The sequence below is a fragment of the Sinocyclocheilus rhinocerous genome, unplaced genomic scaffold, assembly GCF_001515625.1.
Source record: "Sinocyclocheilus rhinocerous isolate Xijiao unplaced genomic scaffold, SAMN03320098_v1.1 scaffold623, whole genome shotgun sequence".
Taxonomy (NCBI): Eukaryota; Metazoa; Chordata; class Actinopteri; order Cypriniformes; family Cyprinidae; genus Sinocyclocheilus; species Sinocyclocheilus rhinocerous.
This window is the reverse complement of record NW_015644631.1, coordinates 2,123,449-2,146,744: the sequence shown is the minus strand read 5'-3', so window position 1 is coordinate 2,146,744 and position 23,296 is coordinate 2,123,449. Positions and strand designations below refer to the sequence as shown.

General features: G+C 36.8%; 3 protein-coding genes across 6 annotated transcripts in view; 2 read left to right on the top strand and 1 right to left on the bottom strand.

The window, feature by feature from the left end:
* b3gat1b (beta-1,3-glucuronyltransferase 1 (glucuronosyltransferase P) b) overlaps positions 1-4,940 on the top strand; it is a 9,648-nt gene extending 4,708 nt beyond the window's left edge. For all 4 annotated transcript variants that reach the window (XM_016576495.1, XM_016576493.1, XM_016576496.1 and 1 more), the window contains 4 exons: positions 1,197-1,315; positions 3,748-4,259; positions 4,330-4,626; positions 4,721-4,940. In XM_016576495.1, the coding sequence (XP_016431981.1) occupies positions 1,204-1,315; positions 3,748-4,259; positions 4,330-4,626; positions 4,721-4,807 (1,008 nt within the window). In that variant the 5' untranslated portion in view covers positions 1,197-1,203 and the 3' untranslated portion in view covers positions 4,808-4,940. The remainder of the gene's footprint in view (positions 1-1,196; positions 1,316-3,747; positions 4,260-4,329; positions 4,627-4,720) is intronic.
* Positions 4,941-5,589: 649 nt separating this feature from the next.
* On the bottom strand, positions 5,590-17,078 carry LOC107758691 (beta-galactosidase-1-like protein 2). The gene is made up of 19 exons (XM_016576491.1): positions 16,832-17,078; positions 15,648-15,833; positions 15,505-15,573; positions 14,325-14,420; positions 13,679-13,787; positions 13,504-13,596; positions 13,352-13,433; positions 12,509-12,573; positions 12,330-12,414; positions 11,943-12,080; positions 11,351-11,431; positions 9,600-9,706; positions 9,360-9,506; positions 9,201-9,272; positions 8,558-8,636; positions 8,375-8,462; positions 8,191-8,302; positions 7,229-7,345; positions 5,590-6,987 (listed from the first exon to the last, which is right to left on the bottom strand). Exons 1-19 carry the CDS (start codon positions 16,921-16,923, stop codon positions 6,904-6,906), a joined length of 1,902 nt encoding a protein of 633 aa, XP_016431977.1. The 5' UTR covers positions 16,924-17,078; the 3' UTR covers positions 5,590-6,903.
* Positions 17,079-17,140: 62 nt separating this feature from the next.
* On the top strand, positions 17,141-22,574 carry LOC107758692 (etoposide-induced protein 2.4 homolog). The gene is made up of 11 exons (XM_016576492.1): positions 17,141-17,237; positions 17,831-17,961; positions 18,287-18,432; positions 18,514-18,574; positions 18,658-18,724; positions 18,808-18,932; positions 19,456-19,575; positions 19,662-19,773; positions 19,867-19,978; positions 20,913-20,987; positions 21,082-22,574. The coding sequence occupies exons 2-11, from the start codon at positions 17,920-17,922 to the stop codon at positions 21,242-21,244; spliced, it is 1,023 nt and encodes a 340-aa protein (XP_016431978.1). The 5' UTR covers positions 17,141-17,237; positions 17,831-17,919; the 3' UTR covers positions 21,245-22,574.
* Positions 22,575-23,296: the final 722 nt, after the last annotated feature.

Below are 23,296 nucleotides of genomic sequence, written 5' to 3'. Positions count from 1 at the left end.
CCTTAAATGTGAAATTAAAACTGCCAGTAGGTGGCAGCAAGTCACTGTTAAGTGAGTCATTGGGACTGAACCGAATCATTTAAACCAGGGGTGTCCAAACTCGGTCCTGGAGGGCCGGTGTCCTGCAGAGTTTAGCTCCAACTTGCCTCAACACCTGCCTGGTATTTTCCAGTATGCCTAGTTAGAGCTTTATTAGCTGTTTAATTGGTTGAAGTTAAACTTTGCAGGACACTGGCCCTCCAGGACCGAGTTTGGACAGTCCTGATTTAAACGGTTGATTCATTCAGGAACGAAACACCGTCATGTTGCTCAGAGACGCAAAACAGTGCTGTGGCTGTGTCTGGAATGACTTTTGTTGGAGAAATAGAGCAAAAGCAGGAAATATGGTGTCTAAAATGTTAAAACAACAATTACGATATTATCGCAGACCATACATATCGCACACCCCTATACTGTTCAGATTTTAAAATGCATTGTCTTCTTATCAAATCACCAGTTCACATTTAAAGTTCTGCGTGTTTGCAGGGTAAAAACATGGGTTGATTTTCGCATTGGTCTGAACTCTGAACAAAACAACAGTTTTATTGAAAATGCTCATTTATTCTCTGCCAGCAGGTGAAGCATTTGGTAGAAACAACTGATCTATAATATAGAACAGTGGGTCATATATAGATCAGTGGGTAGAAATATAACTGTTTCCCCGGTAACAGCAGAACATAAAGCAGCGCAGCACCGGACTTTGAACCTGCAACGCTCATGTTTATTTAATGAAATCATAGCCTTTTGAAGTTTAATCGTCACATTCAGCCATATTGCAATTCTGGGCTTTCTGTCCCCAAATTTAAGACCTCTTGAAATCATAATTAAGACTTGTACAATTTAAGACTTTTTAAGGCCTTAAATTTGATACAACTAAATTTAAGACTTTTTTTAAGACCCGCAGGAACCATGTAGTTAATCATTATCAATGTTTTACTAGGGAACCGGCATTTTTATAACATAAGTTCAAGTTCACTTTCGCATTCACGTCATTTTGGGCAGATAAGTTGTAATATACGTTTATGTATTGTCTTCGTCCGATTAATCTCATATATCTTTCAGCGAGTTAATTAACTACCGGTAACCGCTAGTAAAACGGTTGAATTTTACCGGTGTTCATTCAGTTATTTTGTTTATTTATTTATTTTTTGCCACAGATAAGACATGCCGAAAAGAAGGGACGTCCTGGCACTCTTTTTGATTTTGTTACCGTGGACTTTATTGATCACATTTTGGCACCAGCGCGCTGGCAACTCCCTGATTCCAGTTCCTAAAGGTAAATACTAATATCATTCTTACCTTTAAAATGCTACAAGAGAATTTATGCATTTAGTGAAATGCTATCGACAAGTTTCCTACGCCCCATGAGGCCTTGCGTCAAAAGTGGGAACGTCTTCCGTTTCAAAGTAAACAAGCGAAGATTTGAGTAAACATAGTAAATACGACCGCCTGAAAAAATCAGACAAGTGATGTATTTATTTATTTACATATTTTATCTGTCAATAAGTCTCCTCTCTTTATACCTGATGTTCATATTTAGCTCCGCGTATGTCATAAATCATTAACCTAGTTTTTGTTCGGGAGCTCACTGTTTTTCTGACTGAAAATATAATAATGTATTGGGACTGGAGAGAGTACTAAAGCTAACTCATGGTCGTATTTTTGATGGAAAATGATAAGAAATGATCATTCTTTCTAAATGTGATGTAGACCTAAACTGTCTGTGACTACAAATAAACAGAAACAGTCACGACTGAATAATAGGCTATGTGTGTCTTTCTTTTGTGAAATAACGGTAAATACCACTTTATTTCTGTGTGACTAATTATCAATCCTGACACAAACTAATTAATCAATGTAGCACTTATCATTGTAAAACTGGTAAAACGCTTTGGTTTTAAATCTTTAAGAAAACAACAAAACATGCAAACAAACGGCCGCTTTTATCATGTTCGTTTTGTGATCTCGCTAGTTACAGTGATTTATTTCTGATAACTTCTCTTTGTTGGGGAAATGATGGGGTTGCGTGTCGTTGTTCCAGAGAGGCGTGTAAAGGCGGGTTTTAGTGAAGCGCAGCGGAGCTTCTGGCCCGACGGTGGAAACGTAGCGTGATTTTGGGCTCGGTGCTACAGGTCTGAGGCTATTAGCCCCGCCCGGCCTACTGAAAGCACTGGCTCGCACCGGCCCGACAGTGGAAAAGACCCGAAAAACACTTGGCCTCTTCGCTAATTAGCACACAAAATACCATTGGTATACTACTTCCGCCGCCTCGCCGGAAGTTGTACCCATGTTCTTTTTTACAGTAGCGCCCCCCGGAAACAGGTGGATACTTTTTGTGCCACTAGCACATGCCGTTGGACGTTGTGGTGGCACATCCGGTTGCTTATCCGGTTGAGACGGTAGCATGGCTTTATTATATATTTCATTGCAAAGTAGAAGAAACAGCAACGTAGGCTATTTGAAGTACGAAGAACATAAAGTGAAATGAACGAAAAAAAGTACAAAGAGGTAAACGAAGGAAACCTCAGTCTGTAAAAAAAGATATCAGAAATACGTTATTCTATTATTTATGAATTTAAGAGATTTTACAGTGTTTACATTTTCAGCAAGAAAGACATATCTAGGCAGCATGTTGGGGACTTTGTCCTTGTGAATGAAAAAATTTGCAATGCAAAACAAAGAAATTTACAGAAGTTCAACAGCATGGTTACTGTCAGAAAAATAAAGAAACGTAGGCTATATTTCAGCGAAAAATCTAGATCACATTCACATGTATCTGATCACAGTTATAAAATAAACTAAGCAAAGTGTCTTCCTCAGTCTTACAGAATACGCAAACTAGAAACATCAGCAAAAGTAGCAATTTGGGAGTTAGTTGGATAGATATTATGCAGTGTCTTAAAGGCACAATATGTAAGATTTTTTTGATTAAAATATCCCAAAACCACTAGAACAGTGTTATATATTTTGCTGACTTGTGTACTTACATTATCCCAAATGTTTTGAAGAATGTTTAAATCCAGAGAAATAAGCCATTTTAACTAGTGACACGGTCATAGTATTTTTTAGTGTCATTGTGTCACCTGCCAATGACATCATAACCCCTCGATTTTTCCGTTGAAAACATGGAAACCCCAAATATTATTAGACAGGTGACGAACGCACAGAGTAGCATTATAACGGAACTTTCAATACACTCAAATATATCTAGTATAAAACAGCGCTGTTTTACCCCACATACGCATGACCAGAAGAAGCAGAAGCGGTCGACTGTGGCATAATAAAAGCTCTGCTGCTATCGAGCCGTGTATTCATTAGCAATCACTCCAGCGGCCTCGTTTAGTGGCGATGTGGTCACATTTAGCTCACAAACATTAGAGCAATATACTTTTATGAAACATGGTTTTATAATTTTGGAATTTGCAAGTACAGCTCACTGACAATTTTAGTAGTAGCAATGTGGTCACATTTAAAATATTAGCTCACAAATGTTAGTGCATTATATACTTTTATGAAACGTGTTTTTTTTGGAAATTGCAAGTACTGCTCACTCACATTTTTGTTTACTTCTTGATATAGTGCAATCAAATGCCTTGCATGTCAATAGTATGCCACTTTTGTGCAATAATGGCAAGTGCTGTGTACTATGACACTGGATGCACCACAAAAATAAAACCCCCAATTTTTTATTTATTTTTTGATGGACAGATAACAGAACTAGGGCCAGTAAAGCTCACCAAAGAGGCTTTCGACTTCATGAGTCCTGCGTCACGGAGAACAAGCGCATCACTAAGGCCAACCAGATGAGGTACATCCACCAGCGACCTCCACCCTGGTCTGACACATTGCCAACTCTTCACGTAATAACGCCAACTTACAGTAGACCCGTCCAGAAGGCCGAGTTGACCCGCCTCACTAACACCTTCCTACACGTCCCCAACCTTCACTGGCTGGTGGTGGAGGACTCGGCGCAGAAGACGGCTCTGATGTCCAGGCTGCTGGAGAACACGGGACTGAATTACACTCACTTGAATGTAGAGACACCTGAGAATCTCAAGACACAAAAGAAGCCCAGAAATATACGTATCCCACGAGGCACCATGCAGAGGAACCTGGCTCTCCACTGGCTCAGGGAGAACATCAACCCAAACTCCATTCATAAAGGAGTCGTGTATTTTGCAGATGATGACAATACTTACAGCTTGGAGCTGTTCGAGGAGGTACGGTACGTTTGGTCTACCGTTCATAGTGTCGTTACGCTTAACCGATTCCATCTTCCTCATACCGCAGATGCGTTGGACTCGTAAAGCGTCAGTATGGCCGGTCGCCTTCGTCGGAGGTCTCCGATACGAATCGCCCAAAATCAACTCTCAAGGCAAAGTGTTCGGCTGGAGGACGGTGTTTGACCCTCGTCGACCTTTTGCCATCGACATGGCTGGGTTTGCCGTGAACCTTCAGCTCATCCTTCGCAAACCTCAAGCCTACTTTAAGTTAAAAGGGGTAAAAGGTGGATACCAGGAAAGTAGTCTGCTACAGGATCTGGTCACCCTCAGTGACCTGGAACCCAAAGCCGCTAACTGCACAAAGGTCAGTTGTGAATCTGAATCTTCATAACCTGGCTTGAAATCAAAAGGCTTGTCAATGTTAACAGAAAAATGTGTTCATCTTTTTGTTTTTTTAGATACTGGTTTGGCACACCCGGACAGAAAGACCCTTGCTTGTGAATGAAGGAAAAAAGGGATTCACGAATGGCAGCATGGAAGTATAATGAACTGCTTTCATACTGTTTTTGAAGTTGAACGAAGCCTAAGTATCTGTAACAGAAGTAATAAAACATATTGTTTACTGCATTGAATGTAAACAATCAGAGACACATTGAAGTATTTGACTTAAGGCTGGAATACACTACACGACTTTTGCCCAGATTTTTGCCCTGATTTGCAGTCTGGAGGAGTCGATGCATGTTAAAAAGTCACAGCCAGTCTACAGATATTGGGCAAAAGTTGACACGCTGTAAAAAATAATCTATAAAATGTATGGTTAAAAAAACAGCAGCTGAAGTTGCTAGAACCTTATTGCAAAAAATATAGTACAGATTTTACAGACTGAACTAATTTAGAGTTAAATAACGTCATTGTCTTATAATGGCAAAATGCCAAAGTACTAGAATCTGTTTGGCACCTTTAGAAGAAACTGACAACTATCATAAAAACCACAGGTGGTAAAGAGGGAGCCACACGATGAATCAAAGTTCAAGTCGCTTTTCCACAAGCTGCGAATATTAATAATTAGAAGGTGCACAGTTTCATCCACAAAAATACAAACCACCATCATGGTAACACATGAGACTTAAATAATGCAATAACCATTAATTTAACAACATGAGATGTAACATACGTAAAGCCCTAATGTACATAACTGATAACAAAAAACTAAGATTTTTTTTTTAATGAAAAATGATCAAAGTGTCGCACAAGGACCAATTTTCCACTAAATTATAAGATGCTCTTTTTGACTTGCCTTTTTACTTTCAAAAACTGTATTTAAGAGTATTTTACATGAAATCTTCCAATATATGTATCGTTTTTCACCATATCTGATAACCATTTACCATTCAAATTACAAGCATTTTCTTACAGTGCGGATTTTACAGAAAATCACAGGGTGTATGATGGGCACACTCTTTTTATTTTGTCTGCTCAAAATTCGGTGTAAAAATGCAATACTGCATATTTAATGCGTGATTTTCACTCATTTAGTGTATGATGCCCTGTTTTTTCTGAAACCATTTACAAAGTTGTCAAAGTTTTTAATGCATAGTGTTTTAAGATTTGTCCAGATTTTAAAAGTCGTGCAGTGTATTCCAGACTTAAGACACTCTCATTGAAGAACAATTCTCAGTTAAAAAAGGATTTAAGTGATTTATTCCAGAAAATGCTCTGGAAAACATTGATTCTAAAAGAAGTTTACAAAGCTGATTTGAGTTGAAGTTTAGATGGAAATAGTATTTGATGAACGCTTAATTGCTAGGTGGTTGTTGTCACACGATCACACAATCATATTCTGCCCATAGATATGGCTCAAGTTGGATTTTTTAAAACCTGTTTTATTGTCTGCCAGATAAAATTTAGGCCAAAGTCTGATGGTTTAAAAAGATCCTTCCTAAATTGAACTGTAAAAATATGAGGTATCATGCACAGTATGTCTGTAGCATAAACAATGCTACAAGTTCAATTTGAACAAACCTCAAATCAAAAATACAGTTTAGGCTAAATATAAAATCTTTCTCAGTGTTTGCACAAAGGGAAAACAACACAATAACGCTGGATCTACAGTAAATGCACTCATGTAACCAATTGGCTGCCTGTGGAAATTACTGAAAAGAAAAATCCTGTTGCATACATGGCCAGTGCAACATTTACATTTTCATATAAAAATAAACTAAATGTTGCACTAATATGACCAATTTCAGCCAGTAAACAGCATGAGACAATCAAAAACCTAAATCTACCTTGTGTCTTGCTAACAAATGAAGCTGTCATTCAAACACACACCCTCAACTGAGTTATAATAGGCAGTCCATCTCAACATGCTCAAACATTTTCCATTCGAACACAAAATTACAAAGTCCCCAGCAAGACTGCACTTTTTCATGAAAACATTTGAGATAATATCATGGAATGCAAAGCCATGCTATTAATACAAATGTGCTATTAATGTTTTAACAATCCAACAGTGACATACAAGTTTTTGCTCATTTCATTTTTGTTCAGGCACTTTGATAGTGTTTATGTATTTGATAGTAGAGTCCTGTGTCCTTTAGCCGTATGTTGATTTACATAAAACATTCTTGAATTTTGTTCATTAGATGTCAGCTGTCATTCCCAGATCAGGAGAATCTTCAAACTGGATTTTAAAATCCGCTTCTGCTTCTTCAAACACAATCACCTGTTGAATAAAAGAAAAACAGAGAATTTTTGTTGATTTGTTGCCATGGAAACAAATTCCACCACTAAAATTCCAAACATTTTATTCAAGATTCTAAATAATATTACATGGGTTCAACACACTGATCTATATCTCTATTATAGATCAGTGGTTCAACATTGACATTTGCAGTAATTCTTCAAACACATACCAAAAAATCTATATAGCATAAATTTATATATGGAAATGTATATAAACTGACCTGGTTCATTCCACTGTTGAGGAAGGGTCCTGGTAGAAACAGAGCTTGCTGTGGTCCAGCATCCCAGTACCGTCCGATGTTTTGGCCATTAATGAAGACTACACCCTTACTCCAACCCTGCATGGGGACATAATAATCAGTACAATATTTCTAACCAAATTTTTAAAGAGTAGTTCACCCTAAAATGAAAATTTGCTGAAAATGTACTCACCCTCAGGCCATTCAAGATGTAGATGAGTTTGTTTCTTCATTGGAACGGATTTGGAGAAATTTAGTGTCACTTTCTCACCAATGGGTCCTCTGCAGTGAATGGGTGCCGTCAGAATGAGATTCCAAACAGCTGATGATAACGTCACAATAATCCACAAGGAATCCACATGACTCCAGTCCACCAATTAACGTGTTGTAAACCAAAAAGCCACGTTGTGATAAACAAATTCATCATTAAGATGTTTCAAATTTCAAGCTATTGCTTTAAGGGTAAAATACGATCAAACACCATTTCTAAGTGAAAACAGTCCAAAACCGTTCTAAACGAATATGTTGGTGGATTTTGATGTGAGATGACAACAAGGGAAGAATATTTTTTATAGGAGGAAGTGTTATTATGGATTATAAATTCGTATTTTGGCCAGAAGCAATGGTTGAAATTTAAAACGCCTTAATGCTGGAATTGTTTTTTTTTTACAAACTTGTAGCTTTTCACTTCACAAGGACTGGAGTGGTATGGATTTTTGTGATGTTTTTATCAGCTCTCATTCTGACGGCACCCATTCACTGCAGAGAGGACCCATTGGTGAGCAAGTGATGTAATGCTACATTTTTCAAAAAATCTGTTTTGATGAAGAAACAAACTCATCTGCATAGTGAATGGCCTGAGGGTGAGTACACTTTCAACTCATTTTCATGGGTGAACTATTACTTTTAAGAGTTCGAATCTTGTGCTATTTCATTAAACTCACTGGCAGCTTCATGAAAGTGTCACTGGGATATCCATTCACGAATAACCTTCCCTGGAAAAATCCTGGGAAGCTTGGTTTGTTAGGGACAGACTTCCAAGGTGCCCTGTACAAGCTGAAATAAAAGCATCGATGATTACTTTTCTTTTATCTTTCATGGCCTGTCACATAGTAAGATTTTACTCACCTGTCAATAAAGTCAGGAGTCATATCCAGGCTATATATTGTGAAGTCTCTAAGAGGCGTATGATTTAATAAAATGTTCCCAACAATACCTGAAAACAGATTTTTAATAGGTTGATAGTTATAATATGTTTCAGAGAGACTGTGACATCTTAAAACACAAAGCACTGATGGTCATTAACTGTACCTTTGCGCTGGTTGTCCATGTCTTTACCGTAATGCACACGTCCACAGTTCTCCACCAGCAGACTCAAAGTGCGTTTCTCCTACAGATAATCAATAGTCAATTCATTTATTTGATTAAAAATACAGTAAAAACAGTAATATTGTAAAATATTATAATTTAAAAGAACTATTTTCTATTTGAATATATTTTAAAATGCAGTTTATTCCTGTGATGTTAAAGCTGAATTTTCAGGATCATTACGCCAGTCTTCAGAAATCATTCTAATATGCTGACTTGCTGCAATTCTTATTATTCTCAATATTGAAAACAGCTGTGCTGCTTATTTTTGTGGAAACCGTGATACATTTTTTTTTAGGGTTCTCTGGTGAAACATTATAAATGTCTTTACTGTCACTTTTGAGCAATTTAATGTTTCCTTGCTGGATTAAAGTATTAATTTTCTTTCTTTCAAAGAAAAATCTTACTGACCCTAAGCATTTGAACTGTAGAGTTTATGTTTTTATATATTATATTAATAGATAGAAAATGGGATGGATATTATTACAAGATATTACAATTATAAGATCATGTTTTTTAATAGACCAACTCAACATTAACAGAACAAAAATAAGATATAAAGATGTAAAAAAAAATTAAATCATACCTTTCCATCAGGAACAGCTAATTCTACATTTCTGTGATGAAAAATGCCAATGAAACTTTGGTTCAAAAAAACCTAGGGGGGAAATCCTGATTAAAATTAAATTAGAGCAGATGCATATTCATATACAACAGCCCAGCTTAACAGTTTATCAGCACTAACCAGGGCTCTGTCTTGGATGTTGCGTCCTGATTTTAAGGAGCCTCCTCTGATGATGGTGGTCTCATAGAGGGTGTATCCATATGCCTGGCCGTTACCGTTATTCACAGGCAGATTCTCCATATTGACCGGGAATTGGGATTTGAAAGGCTCGAGGGTAAAGAAGTTGGATTTTGAGATTCATTTCTCAGAGTAAATGTTTCTGTTTCTCAGGGTAAAGTCAGGGTCATGTAGACTTCTTACCTCATGTGTGTATGGCAGAGCGTCCCACAGGGACAGATGCTGGAACAATATGGTTGCCTCATAATCTTCTTTCCAGCGGAGACCAGGCATCTCAGAGAGGATTTCACCTGAAGAGCATCAGAGAAATCAGCACAGCTCAGAAAACACGTGAGCATGTTATTATTAGACACAATGTAGTAACTTTTCCAAAAAGGCCACATGGACAGGAGGAAAATAATATAAACCGATAATATGTTGTACAGCATCCAAAATATTGAAAGAATCCAAGATGAATGTGCAAAAAGCTGCGTGTTTATAACAAACAAATCTATCTGTAAAGGGTTAGTTCACCCAAAAATGAAAATTAGCCCATAAATTACTCACCCTCAAGTCATCCTAGGTGTATATGACTTTCTTCTTTCAGACGAATCCAGTCGGAGTTATATTAAAAATGGTCTTTGATCTTTCAAGCTGTTTCATGGCACTCAGCGGGTGTTGCATGCATCAGTCCAAAAGAAGTTAAATAAAAAGCGCCCATCCATAAAAAAAAAAAAGTGTCTCACACGGCTCCGGGGGGTGAACAAAGGCCTCCTGTAGCGAATCGATGCATTTTTGTAAGAAAAATATCCATATTCAAAACGTAATAATCACTTTAATGTAGCTTGCGCCAACAGTTGTACACGGAAGCAGCTCCGGGCTGATGACGTATGAGGTCAGTGCTGCGCATGCGCCGGTGAGTCTCATGAAAACCAACGTTTGTTAACAGGAGCAAAGGAAGCAAAGTTTCCTTACTTTAGCAAAGGAAAACCAGTCTCCTCTTGGCTTATATCGAAATCCTCCGACATTCTTCTTTACAAATCCTCGTTTTGTACTTCTAATTAGTGACCGTTGTTTTGTTTTGATCTCTCCCCTGTGCTTCCGCGTGTGTCACTTCTGAGCTGCGCATGCGCAGCACTGACCTCATACGTCATCCGCTCAGAGCTGCTTCCGTGTACAACTGTACACATTTAACTTCTTTTGGACTGATGCATGCAACACCCGCTGAGTGCCATTAAACAGCTTGAAAGATCAAAGACAATTTTTAATATAACTCCGACTGGATTCGTCTGAAAGAAGAAAGTCATATACACCTAGGATGACTTGAGGGTGAGTAATTTATGGGCTAATTTTCATTTTTGGGTGAACTAACCCTTTAAGATGTTTTAAACTTCAAACCGTTGTTTCTGGCTAAAATACGAGTCCTCTATCTAATATTGCTTTCTCCAGTATAAAAGTTGTCTTATCTGCATCAGGAGAGAAATATGCACAGATCTAGCACCATTTACATGTGAAAACAGTTGAAAACCATTCTAAACAAATATAATGGTGGATTTTGATGTGAGAGGACAACAGGGGATGGACTTTTGCATTGGAGGAAGCATTATTACGGATTATGTCTGGGTATTTTGTCCAGAAGCAGCAGTTTAAAGTAAAAAAAGCCTTAATGATGGATTTGTTTCTTACAAACACGCACCTTTTCACTTCACAAGATGTTAATCGATGGACTGGAGTGGTGTGGATTACTTGTGGATTATTGTGATGTTTTTATCAGCTGTTTGGACTCTCATTCTGACGGCACCCATTCACTGCAATTGGTGACCAAGTGATGTAATGCTAAATTTCTCCAAATCAGTTTTGACGAAGAAACAAACTTGGATGGCCTGAGGGTGTGTACATTTTCAGCAAATTGTCATTTTTGGTTGACCTATTACTTAAAGGATGGGATCACATACTGTTGAAACTGCTGAGAAGATCTCTGAGAAGATGGTACTTTTGTGTGTAATCTCCTGCTTCTGACAGAGGAGCATCATAATCTAAAAGAAAGAGAGAGAGAAAGAAAGGCTTGTGTTACGCGTTTTCAAATACAATTTTTCAGTCCTACATGAAATGCTTGTGCTGTACTTGATAGCTCCACACACTGTCTGGACATATTGTGAAGTACAACATCAGTTCACCAAAAATGATCATCACAATCATCACCCCCAACCGCATGTTGTTCCAAACCTGACATCCTTTTTCATGTGAAACATAAAAAGATTTTTTTTTTAATGATATCGTCTGTTTATTCTAAGCGCACGCTCGTCTGATTCTTTAAATTCTCAAGCTCGTTATAGCAGGATGGATTCTGATTGGGTGTCAATATTTGTATCGTTCATCAGCTGGAACAAAAAGTGATTCCAATGATATAGTTTCTCTGTGCCTTTATCGTTATAGCTGTGGTGTGGACTCTGCTATTCTTTAATATTGAGAATGATTTTTAGAACTATATCGTCATCGGTATCTTTATAGTTATCGTCCTTGGTGTGAACGGGCCTTAATACAAACCATAGCTTGTAACCAGAGCTTTGTAAGACGGGTTGGCCAGTGCCCCATTCATGAAGCCAAAGTTTGTCCCTCCGTGGAACATGTACAGGTTGATGGACATTCCTCGTCTCAGTGTCTCTCTTACCACGGCAAGCAAGTCTATATTAGAAAGGAAATTTCACATCAGTTGGCCCTTTATGTTCATCGTGTTAAACGGCAATTTGTCAAGGGCTTTTTAAATAATTAATATAAATAAATAGTAAATAAATAAAACACTATTTAAAAAAAAAAAAAAAAAAAGTATAATAAAACAATAATTATTGCTTTAAATGATTCATTTAAAATATTATTTATTTTATTAATTTCTATGTTTCATTTTTCTTATTGTGTCATATCACATCATCTTACCCTCTGCAGGTAAACTATGGTGTAAACCGCCCCATCCATCAGACCTCCCTGTCCAGAGCTCCATCACCAGCACAGGACTGTTGGGCTTTATGCACATGAGATTAAAGTCATGTTAAACGTTTCATAGAACACTTTTATTATTACACTTTTATTTACAAAACAGACACTAAAATATCTACCTGTAGTGTTTCCAGATATTTGATGTCATCATGATTCATTTTCTGTAGATTTAGAGTTCTTAAAGCTGTGATGGAGGAAAGAATATTTGACAGCAATCACTTTTTATTGTTAATATCTAATCTACTGTTCAAAAGTTTGACGTCAGTAATTGTGTGTGTGTGAGTAAGAAATTAATACTTTTATTCACCAATGATGCATTACATTGATCAAAAGTGAAAAAAAATATCACAATTTCCCCAAAATATTAAACAGCTCAACTGTTTTCAACATTGATAATAAAAAATATTTCTTGAGCAGCAAATCAGCTTATTAGAATGATTTCTGAAGGATCATTTAACAATCACCCTCACACACCTGTAAGTAACTGATAGGTGCATAGGAAAAACAACCAAAAAAGATCAAAACTTCAAAACAAACTAAAAAAGAAGAATAAATCCCGCACACTATCCGCACTTGCAAATGTATCAAAATATTTATTAACTAACAACGATTGACCTTCATCAGGCATATAAAAACAACATGACCAATCACTGCAGTACGTAGACACATCATTACCAATCAAAATCAATGATGTAATGATGTTATAGAGCTTTTCTTTTCTTTTTCTTTCTTTTTTTTCATTATTCATGTGTTTATGGTATATGTATTTTTTCTATGCAAAGAGGCAGGTCTAATAATGCATTACGTCATTGATTTTGATTGGTAATGATGCGTCTACATATTGCAGTGATTGCTTCCATAGTGATTGGTCATGTGTTTAAGCGACATACACCGGTATTGCGGTATTTTAAAAATTCATATCATAACAAAATTAAACACTGGTATTCGTGTTTTGTTTGTACCTCCTTGGACTCCACCATATTTTAGACCCTCATGGTCGTCTGATGTTAGGAGAACTTCACTGATGCCTCTTTCTTGGAGAGCCTGGAAGAAATTGAATTAAAATCGAGAAAAAGCATGACATCGGAGTTTGGAATGTTTATTCATACTGTACCTCTTTGACAAATGACATGTAGTTTCCATCTCTTGCATGTGATCCATATTTGTTCTCCACTTGAACGGCAATGATAGGCCCACCTTTCTTAAACTGACATCATATAAGGCCAACATCAAAGATCACTCAGAGTACGTTTTTTTTAGCACTTCTTGTGTTTCAAAAAGAATCCTACCTGGAAAGACACCACTTTGGGAATGAGCTTATCGAAGTACACGTTTACAGCCGCTATGAATCCTGGGTAAGTGGTTCGCAGCATCATCTCTCTATCACGCAAAAGCCAGCTGAAGAGGGAAGTGGTTTGTTTGTGGTGAGAGAAGTAGAACAAATTTCTCTTTCTGTGTGATGTTAAACTTGACATTGACAGTCCACTTTAGACATTCTGCTTGCAACTAACTGTCATTAGAATATTAGTAGACTGGTAAGTTAAGGTTAGTAGAAGAAGTTGACATGTACTTGTAAAGACTGCTTAGGAGAATGTCTGTTGGAGGACCATCTGTAAGCAAATATTAAGCAGACAGACTACTAATACTCTAATGACTGGTGGTTGGTATGTAGTTGCAAAGTTAGTAGAATATCTAAAGTGGACTACCAAAATGAAGACACACCGGATATCTAACTGTAGCTCTTTGTAACAGGTTTTTTTTATTCCCCTCATGACATGCATTACCACAAAGTGTGGCACATCATTTTGGTTTGAATGCTGCCTTTGCATGCTGCCTCACAGTTTTTAATCACATCTTCTCTGGAATTTGCAGGACACGACTTGAAAGTTATGCTACAGTAGAGCCGTTTATATTTCATTCAATGGCAGAAATCACCTGGGCAGTCCTCCAAGGTCAAGGTCAGAGCCTATGTACGGTCCTGGACGTAAAATTACCCAGAGTCCCACCTCTGCAGCCAAGTGAAGAAAACTTCTGTGAAATGGATGGGCAAAAAAATGAGACACCTAAAATGATCAGATAGAAGTCAAAGAATTATAAATAAAGTATTAAATGAATAGTTAAAATAAACAAATAAATAAATATTTGAAAGTCGGAATTTGTAAAGAAACAAAAGAAACTTAATTATTGCCATTTGAATAATTAAAGCATTTAACAAAATAAATAAAATAAATTCTATAAATATTGAATGAATATAATATACAAATATTAATTTGTAAAGTGAATTATTTAAAAATTAATTATTGCCATTTTAATAATTAAAGTATTTCACTAACTAACTAAACCAATCAATCTATACTTGAAAGCTGGAATTTGTAAAGAAGCATGGTTATTTTTTTAGAAATTAATTATTGCCATTTTATCTAAATAAATAAATAAATATTTGAAAGTTAAAGAAGCACCGTTAACTACTTAAAAATGGATTATTACGATTTTATAACTAGTTATGATTAATTATTCATATTTCCCCATGAGCTGATTCGGTACATAGTTAAAGAATATTTAACAAAAAATAAAAAATAAAATAAATGTGTGAAAGTTGGAATTTGTAAAGAAGCATAATTAATTATTTAGAACTGAATTATTGTCCTTTAATAATTTAAGCATTTAACATAATGTTTTCTGTAACCACTTGATCACATGACCTTTTAGAATTTCTATCATGCCATTTACAGCTTCAGACCTCACTCTGATTTTAAAAGATCTTTAAATTTTGCAATGATATTAGACTCATTCTCCAGTTGGAGGGTTGTGTTGTTATGGAAGAGCAAGGATCTACATTAATGATGTATTCCCAGTGCTGTGCAGAGCCCAGATAATGATGCAGATAATGACCAGGATGAAACAAGAATGAGAACAAAGTCCCTCCTGACAACAGCAGACCTACAGTATTGTCAGAGGAGCTCTCGGAGATGTTTGTCTAACTACCGTGAGTGAAAGTCCAACAAGGCATTAAATACAGGTGAGAGATCCTTCCAGGATCAAAATACACTGATCACATATAGCGCTAATGTTCTCACATGTGGGAATTAGGGAAAGGATAGGGAGGATTTCTTACTCTATGTCAAGGCCTCCCTGGAAACGTAGTTCTCCTTTCTCTGGCTGATGGAGAGACCATGGCACATCACTGCAAGATAAACCCAGTCTGATTACTGAATGCTTCTCAATATCATTGACTGTGCTTGTCCATTTCAAACCTACACAGTGAGAGTGTTGAGACCACAGGCTTTCATTTTCACCATCCGATCCTTCCAGTAAGCTCTGGGCAAGCGGAAGTAGTGTAAAGAGCCCCCCAGAATACGAAAGGGCTTTCCTCCCAGAGTAAACTGGGAAGAGTTCACCCTCAGACCCATTGATCGATTTATCCTTATCTTTACTGTCGGACCTCTGGACACACAACAAGAGAAGAAACACTGAGAGAAAATAGAACATTTTCCTCAGGAAATGTACATTAACATTTCAATAGTTAAATCATTGAAAAAACAAACAAATAAATAAATACATGAAAGTTGGAATTTGTTAAGAAGCACAGTTCATTATTTTGAAGTTATTTTTGCCCATTAATATTAATTCATAATTGAATAATTATAAATAAATAAATAAATTCTCAAAAGAAAGAAGCACAGTTAACTATTTTGAAATTGATTATTGCCATTTGTATCATGAATAAATAAATACATACTTGAAAGTTGAAATCATAGACAGTTAATAACTATTAAATCATTTAACATAAACAAACAAAAATAAATATTTGAAAGTTGAAATTAGTAAAGCACAGTTAGGCCTAGTTATTTTGAAACTAATACCATTTTAACAATTAAAGCATTTAACGTAAATAAATAAATAAATACTTGAAAGTTGGAATTCGTAAAGAAGCACAGTGAATGAACGAATAACTGAATAAATGAATGAATGAATAATTCGTCAAGAAGCACAATTACAAAGAGAAGTTAAAAACTAAATGTTTCCTGTAAATACACTTCTACAATATTGGTAACATTTTATTTTATTGTTGTCCTTATTTTACACGTAGGCCTACGTACTATAGTAGTAACAGTAAATTATGCTACATCATAGTTAGCCTACTTCAAATGCTCGTAAACCGAATACTCACCCTAACCTTATAGTAAGTAGGCTACATGTTGGTAATTAATATTACTCAGTACCTAAACATGCAAATACACTTTAACAAGGACACATTAAAATACCGTGTAATTCAAAAACCCTGCTAATTCTGAGTTGAACAGTGAATTATTTTACAAATTTATTTTTATGTAGCATATTCCTTTTGTGCAGCTGCATGCAAAAAAACAAACAAACAAAAAAAAATCAAATATAAAAAGATTAAATATTAAAGACTTTTTAACTTAGAAATTTTGCCTTACCTGAAGTGTCGGTATATAATAAAGCACGCGAGACTCAAAAACAGAATAACATATCGCCTCCTATGATTGTTTCTTATACTGAAAACAGCCATGTGTTCCTGATTTAAGAGCTATGAAATGTTTCAAATATATTCTGAAATAAAGTGCCCAACAGTATCAAGTAAAAGGCAGGGACATTTAAGCGGCATGTTTCTAGGAACAAACAGAAAGCGTCGCTTGGGTATCTGCGGTGTAGTTCCTGTCAATCAGCGGGGTCTAAAAACTACAAATCCCGTCATATGGCTCACCACACCGCGCATGCGCAGCTGCAGTGGCCTGATGCTGTTTTGTCGAGAGCTTGAGAAAAGAGAGTGATACTTCAAGGCTTCAGGAGAAGAGAAGATGTTAGCCTAAATAGGCATATGAGGTACGATGTGCTGGATTGATATGTTGACATGTTTTCTATGGTTATAGGTGTCCGATAATATCTATTAAAGTTGATTTTTGCTGTATTTAGCTGCTCAGCTAATGATCTACTGGCTAATGCTGCTGGCTTTGTTGTTTACTAGAGAACTGGTCCATCAAACTGCTTCGTGACAGTGTTTTTTGATAATCGAAATGATGATAATCTTATTTGGCCTGAAATATTATGCGGTCTTTTGGAGATATAGAGTGTTATTTTCTAATCTACACCAAGCTTTAGTTCTGGTCAAAATATATTGTAAAAATATGATTGTTATTGTATATGTGTGACCCCTTGATCATGGTCACATGGAGTTCCACTAGGGCATGTTTTCAGCATACATGTCATGTCATTTCAGTTGTGGGCCTCTAAGTTCCCTCTAATAAAATTGATGACACATTGTTTAATTTATTCCTTTATTTCAGTTCATGACTAATGTTTTTCAGTGTTGTGGATTTTTTTTTTTCAAAGCCGCTGGATCAAATGGCTTAACACTGAAATTAAAGCATGTTAAGTTATGAAGCCTCAGATATAAAGAGTTGTCTTTCTCTGGACAGTTTGCAGGCGTGTCCTCCTCCTGTCATGAGATCTTGCCTGGCCCCTGGCTGTCCCTCCTGCAGTTGATGACTCTGCAGCCGGTGTGGAGATGACGGACAGTGTCAAAGCGTTTGTCCGCAATGTTGCGATGGTATGTTTTAATGTACTACTTGAAAGCTCATCAACATCTGTAAGTTCTTGGTGTTGAGTCCTGGTTGGAAACACAAGCTTGCCTTTTATTTATTTTTCTTTTAATACAAATCAGCATATTAGAATGGTTTCTGAAGGATCATGTGACAATGAAGACTGGAGTAATGATGCTAAACATTCTGCTTTGCATCACAGGAATAAATGTTTTTTTAAAATGTATTAAAATCAGTTATTTTACTGTATTCTTATCTGTATTCAGTCAACTTTTAACATCATTCACACAAGTGGGCCTTAATCCAAGTGGCAATCTTTCTGTTTCATTTTAGGGGATCAAGGACTCCATCCTGGGCATTGGAACCATCTCTAAGCTCGATGCTCGGATTCAGCAGAAGCGGGAGGAGCAGAGGAGGCGCAGAACGAGCGGGGCCCTGGCGATGAGACGGGCTCAGAGCGAGGAACGGAAACAGGACAGGTAGATGTGCCATTCAAATTCATCCATTCAGTTTATTATAATACTATCAGTCCTGATAAAATATGCTTCTTTCTTTAACAGTGAACCAAAACTAGCAAGTCGAATTTTTCAGTGCTGTGCCTGGAATGGAGGCGTATTTTGGGTATGTTTCTCAATCTCTTATTGGCCAACTATGCATAGGCTAAACTATTATATAAAAAAAATACCTTTTGTTTTCTCTCACAGCTAAGCCTGTTCCTGTTTTATCGGGTATTTATCCCATTGCTGCAGTCCCTCACTGCTAGAATCATAGGTATGTGGTGCTTTTAAGGAACTTTCATGTCATATAGTCCAGATGTCTTTGTATTTATGCTTGTCCTGCTGATCTGGTTTCAGGTGACCCTTCGCTGCATGGTAACGTGTGGTCCTGGCTGGAGTTCATCCTGACATCTGTATTCAGTGCTCTCTGGGTTCTGCCTCTTTTTGTGCTTAGCAAGATAGTCAATGCCATTTGGTTCCAGGTGAGACTTTTTTGTCGTGAAAATCGTGAAATCAGCATTCTTGTATTTTTCAGTTTATTAGAGCAAAAAAAACAAACATTTTTTTACAGTGACTTTACGATGCTTAGTGAGTTAGGCAGGACTTCATAGTGGTAAAATCATCAGCATGCCCAGTTTCCAGTATGTACACTAGTACCGTACAAAAGTTTGGGGTTGTTAAGACTTTTAAATGTTTTTGACAGAAGTCTCTTATGCTCACCAAGGCTGCATTTATTTGATCAAAAATACAGTCAAAGCAAAAATCTTGTGAAATTTTATTACGGCTTTAAATAATTGTTTTCTATTTTTAATATATTTTAAAATATCATTTGTTCTTGTGATGTTATAGCTGAATTACTCCAGTCTTCAGTGTCACATGATCCTTCATAAATCATTCCTAAATGTTGATTTGGTGCTCAAGAACCACATAGGCTACATATATACATATCTGTTTTGTAATATTTGAAATATAAAGTTGTAAATTTAGTTCTGTTTTGCTGGGCAGGACATTGCTGATCTGGCGTTTGAAGTGTCTGGACGGAAAGCTCAGCCTTTTCCCAGCGTCAGCAAGATCATTGCAGACATGCTCTTCAATCTTTTGCTCCAGGCCCTCTTCCTCATTCAGGTAGAAGATTGCTGAAATCTTTACATCTCCACTCAACTTGTTTATCTCTCTAATTCAAACATACTTTTATGTTTGTTGTTTTTCAGGGATGGATTGTGAGTCTCTTCCCCATTGATGCTATTGGTCAGTTGGTCAGTCTCCTGCACATGTCTCTGCTCTACTCACTTTACTGCTTTGAATATCGCTGGTTTAATCACGGTAAGTGTGTGACTCCTCTGATCAGTCAGTGTGATAAACGATCAGAGTATCTACTCTAAACTTTTCCTGATTGACATTGCATCTCTTCTGAAGGGATTGAAATGCACCAAAGGCTGTCAAACATTGAGAGAAACTGGCCGTATTACTTTGGCTTCGGTTTGCCCATGGCACTACTGACTGCGCTGCCATCGTCATACATCATAAGGTACAATCAGAGTCCATTTCGACTCATTCTCACACGACAACGATGTAGTCCAAAACGTTTTTAAAAAGTTTCACGTATACACAACAACGTTTTCAAAACGATTCCCGTTTACACACATCCGCGAAAACGGCCAAAAACGCTGTATTACGTATGCCAGGCCAGTAGTTGGCGCTGTCACCTTGTTAGTAAACAGTACCTGTAGTGAAGTGACGATTATATGATGTATATGATGCGTCTCCGCTGTTGGGTGTAATATTGGTGAAGTAAATCCACACTTTGCTGAAGAAGCGTTAGCAAACTCTTAAACAGCAATAACAGTACCATGTACTCCGCCATTGTTGTGTATGTTTGTTCGCGCTTGCCTTTAAAATCGACACGTACTGCGCATGTCTACATACCTAACACGTACTATGCATGCGCATGACGTCACCGTGTTCAAAGATTCCCGTTTTGGGTGTTTACACAGAAACGATAACGGTGGTGTTTTCAAAAAATTGCGTTTTCATTCCCCAAAACGCCATTGTCGTGTAAACGAACAGGCAAAACGCATAAAGTTTCCCGTTTTTGGCTGAAAACGTTGTGTAAATGGCCCCTTAGTCTGATTGTGATTAAAGAGATAGCCCACCCAAAAATGAAAATTGTCTTCAACTACTTGCTCTCTTGTCATTTCAAACCTGTTCTTTTTTCTGCTGAGCGCAAAAGAAGATATTTTGAAAAATGTGCTTTTTTTTTGGTACACACAATTGAAATCGAAAATATCTTCTTTTGTGTTCCACAGAAGAAAGTCAGTTTTGAAATGACATGAGGGTGAATAAATGTCACCTTTTTTATCACTCTGAGACATCCCTAGTGTTTTCCTAGGCATATGTTGTATTCCAACAGCGTTTATGTATAATTTCTGTGCGACTACTGAATCTTGTACTCTTTCTTCCAGCGGCTGTTTGTTCTCCATTCTCTTCCCGCTCTTCATCATCAGCGCTAACGAAGCAAAGACCCCAGTCAAACTCTAGTAAGTGTTTTTTGTTTTGTTTTGTTTTACTTAAAACTTACTAAAAAAAGAGATTTTATCGCTGATAACATTGCCGTTTTTTCCAACAATGCAGCCACTTCCAGCTCCGCCTCTTTTCCCTGGTCGTCCTCATCAGTAACAAACTGTTCCACAAGACGGTGCACCTGCAGAGCTCCATCACGACCTCCACGTCCACAGAGAAGCTGCCCTCGCCTCACATGTCCCCGACGCGCCAGCGACCTATGCCCCCCCAGTGACCTTTTTCAGGATTTCCAATTCGGTTCGGTATGAAAGAGTCAGGTGGATGGAAAAAATTAGCGTTGTCTGTCGATGTTCTTCTGAGGGATGAATGGGACAGGTTAGTAATGTGTTTGGGACTGGATCGCCCTGTGCCGATACACAAGGTCATGATTATCTGTGTGATTGCTTTTTTTTTGTGGACTTTTTGTACCTATTATGTGCCATTTGGGTGATTTGTAGAGACAGCACAAAGACCTCAGCGTGCACATTTTCTGTGAACTGGCTTCCCTCCTCTTTTAGGCCCTGTAGTCGTTTTATCTATTTATGGCCTTCTTTTAAATTTTTTGTAATGGATTTTTGTGCCTTGCGAGGCCCGGACACATGACAGCTTGTCTCTCAGTTAACACTAAGCTCTATGACATGCTTTAGCTTATGACTTACGGAATGGATGAGTAGAAAAAGGCCCTAGCGTCCCCCAGTGGTTTGTTTTTCTGCACTGGAATCTGGACTAGACTGAAAAACAATCACATTGAAAGGCCTCTTTATGCAAGGGATGTTTCTTGACCTAAAAAGTTGTGAGTTGTCTGCTAGACGTTTTAAACTCATTACTTTATTGACTACACATTTTCTTAATGGAATAGTTTGGCTGAAAATCATTTATTCACCCTCATGGCTTCTTTCATCTGTGGAACACAAAAGTAGGTATTTTGCAGAATGTTAATGCTGCTCAAGTCCCTATATCCTTATATTTGATGAAAAACAGCAGTGTGGACATTCTTTGAAATTTCTCCTTTTGTGTTAATCACGTAAATCATGTTAGGAACCACATGATGGCAGGATGTTTTTCCCTGAGCTGTTCTAGAAGTAACAATGTAAAACTCAAAAGGGAGCTGCTTTTATTTGGTTTCTTTTATAATGCGTTTTTATTTTGGGAATACCATGTCAACATGATCCGGTGTCGTCTGTAATGGTTTGGGGATGATTTCCAACAGTATGCACAAGCTTGATTAATCTGCTGCTGTCAGGTGACACTGCCAAACTGTGTGACACGTGTGAAACTGTTCTTTAAATGATCACGGATCCAGTTTCCAATGAATGCTGGCATGTCAAGTGGATGTCCACTGTGGTGTATGTTCCTGGAGTTCAGTACCTGGAACCTGTTTTGAAACATTTGAAACTGAAGCACATATTATGTCATTGTATCCGCGGGGGGTGGGTGGTGTGTATTTTAAAAAGGGTTGTAATTATCATCAGGAGTCAATAGTGTTACACCTACAGATGGAAATTTGTGAGTGACATTTTGTAAAAGTATTACATTATTTCAATAAATTTGGTCTGTGTACAGTATTTGTATAGGATGGTCTTATTTTATGTTTAGATTTTACATTTATGCATTTGGCAGATGTTTTTATCCAGAACGACTTATATTGCATTGAAGATACATATTTTGGGAAAACCTAGTTAGTATGCATTTTACAAAATATGTTGTTATATTTTACTGTAACTCAAAAACTCAAACTGATTTTTTAAATTATTTTTATAATGATGTAATTTAATATATCAGGCATATTAGAATGATTTTTGAAGGATCATGTGACACTGAAACTGGAGTAATGATGTTGAAAATTCAGCTAAATCATTTTCAAATTTTAAATAAAAACAGAAAACAGTTATTTTAAATTGTAATAATAATTCACAATATTACTGTTTTTACAGAATATTTAATCAAATAAATGCAGTCTTGGTGAGCATGAGACGACTTTCAAAAACATTTTAAAAAATCCCAGTTATTCCAAACTCTTGACCTGCAGTGTATATGTATATCATTATTTTTAATCGTGTATAATCTTATTATAATAGTATGTATTAGTCACAATGCATGAGATAACTCAAATAACTTTTTGTTGAAGGACAAAACAGACAAATATCCTAAATAAACACTTTGCTTTAGAAGTATCATGAACTTCATGAAAATATTTTTTTCTTCTTTACATAAATCATTATGAACGTGTAAGGGAAATTTGATCTAACAATTAAAATAGCATATAAATGGTATGATATTTGATAGT

What these genes read in the sequence shown, in the direction of transcription:
- LOC107758691 (XM_016576491.1), bottom strand. Translation starts at nt 16,923, where the DNA reads ATGGCTGTTTTCAGTATAAGAAACAATCATAGGAGGCGATATGTTATT. An exon ending in AATATCTGGAAACACTACAG is followed by an intron (nt 12,415 to 12,508) that starts GTAGATATTTTA and finishes ATGTGCATAAAG; the next exon opens with CCCAACAGTCCTGTGCTGGT. An exon ending in AGCTCTGGTTACAAGCTATG is followed by an intron (nt 11,432 to 11,942) that starts GTTTGTATTAAG and finishes TCTTTCTTTTAG; the next exon opens with ATTATGATGCTCCTCTGTCA.
- LOC107758692 (XM_016576492.1), top strand. Translation starts at nt 17,920, where the DNA reads ATGACGGACAGTGTCAAAGCGTTTGTCCGCAATGTTGCGATG. An exon ending in TTGTCCGCAATGTTGCGATG is followed by an intron (nt 17,962 to 18,286) that starts GTATGTTTTAAT and finishes GTTTCATTTTAG; the next exon opens with GGGATCAAGGACTCCATCCT. An exon ending in GGAATGGAGGCGTATTTTGG is followed by an intron (nt 18,575 to 18,657) that starts GTATGTTTCTCA and finishes TTTCTCTCACAG; the next exon opens with CTAAGCCTGTTCCTGTTTTA.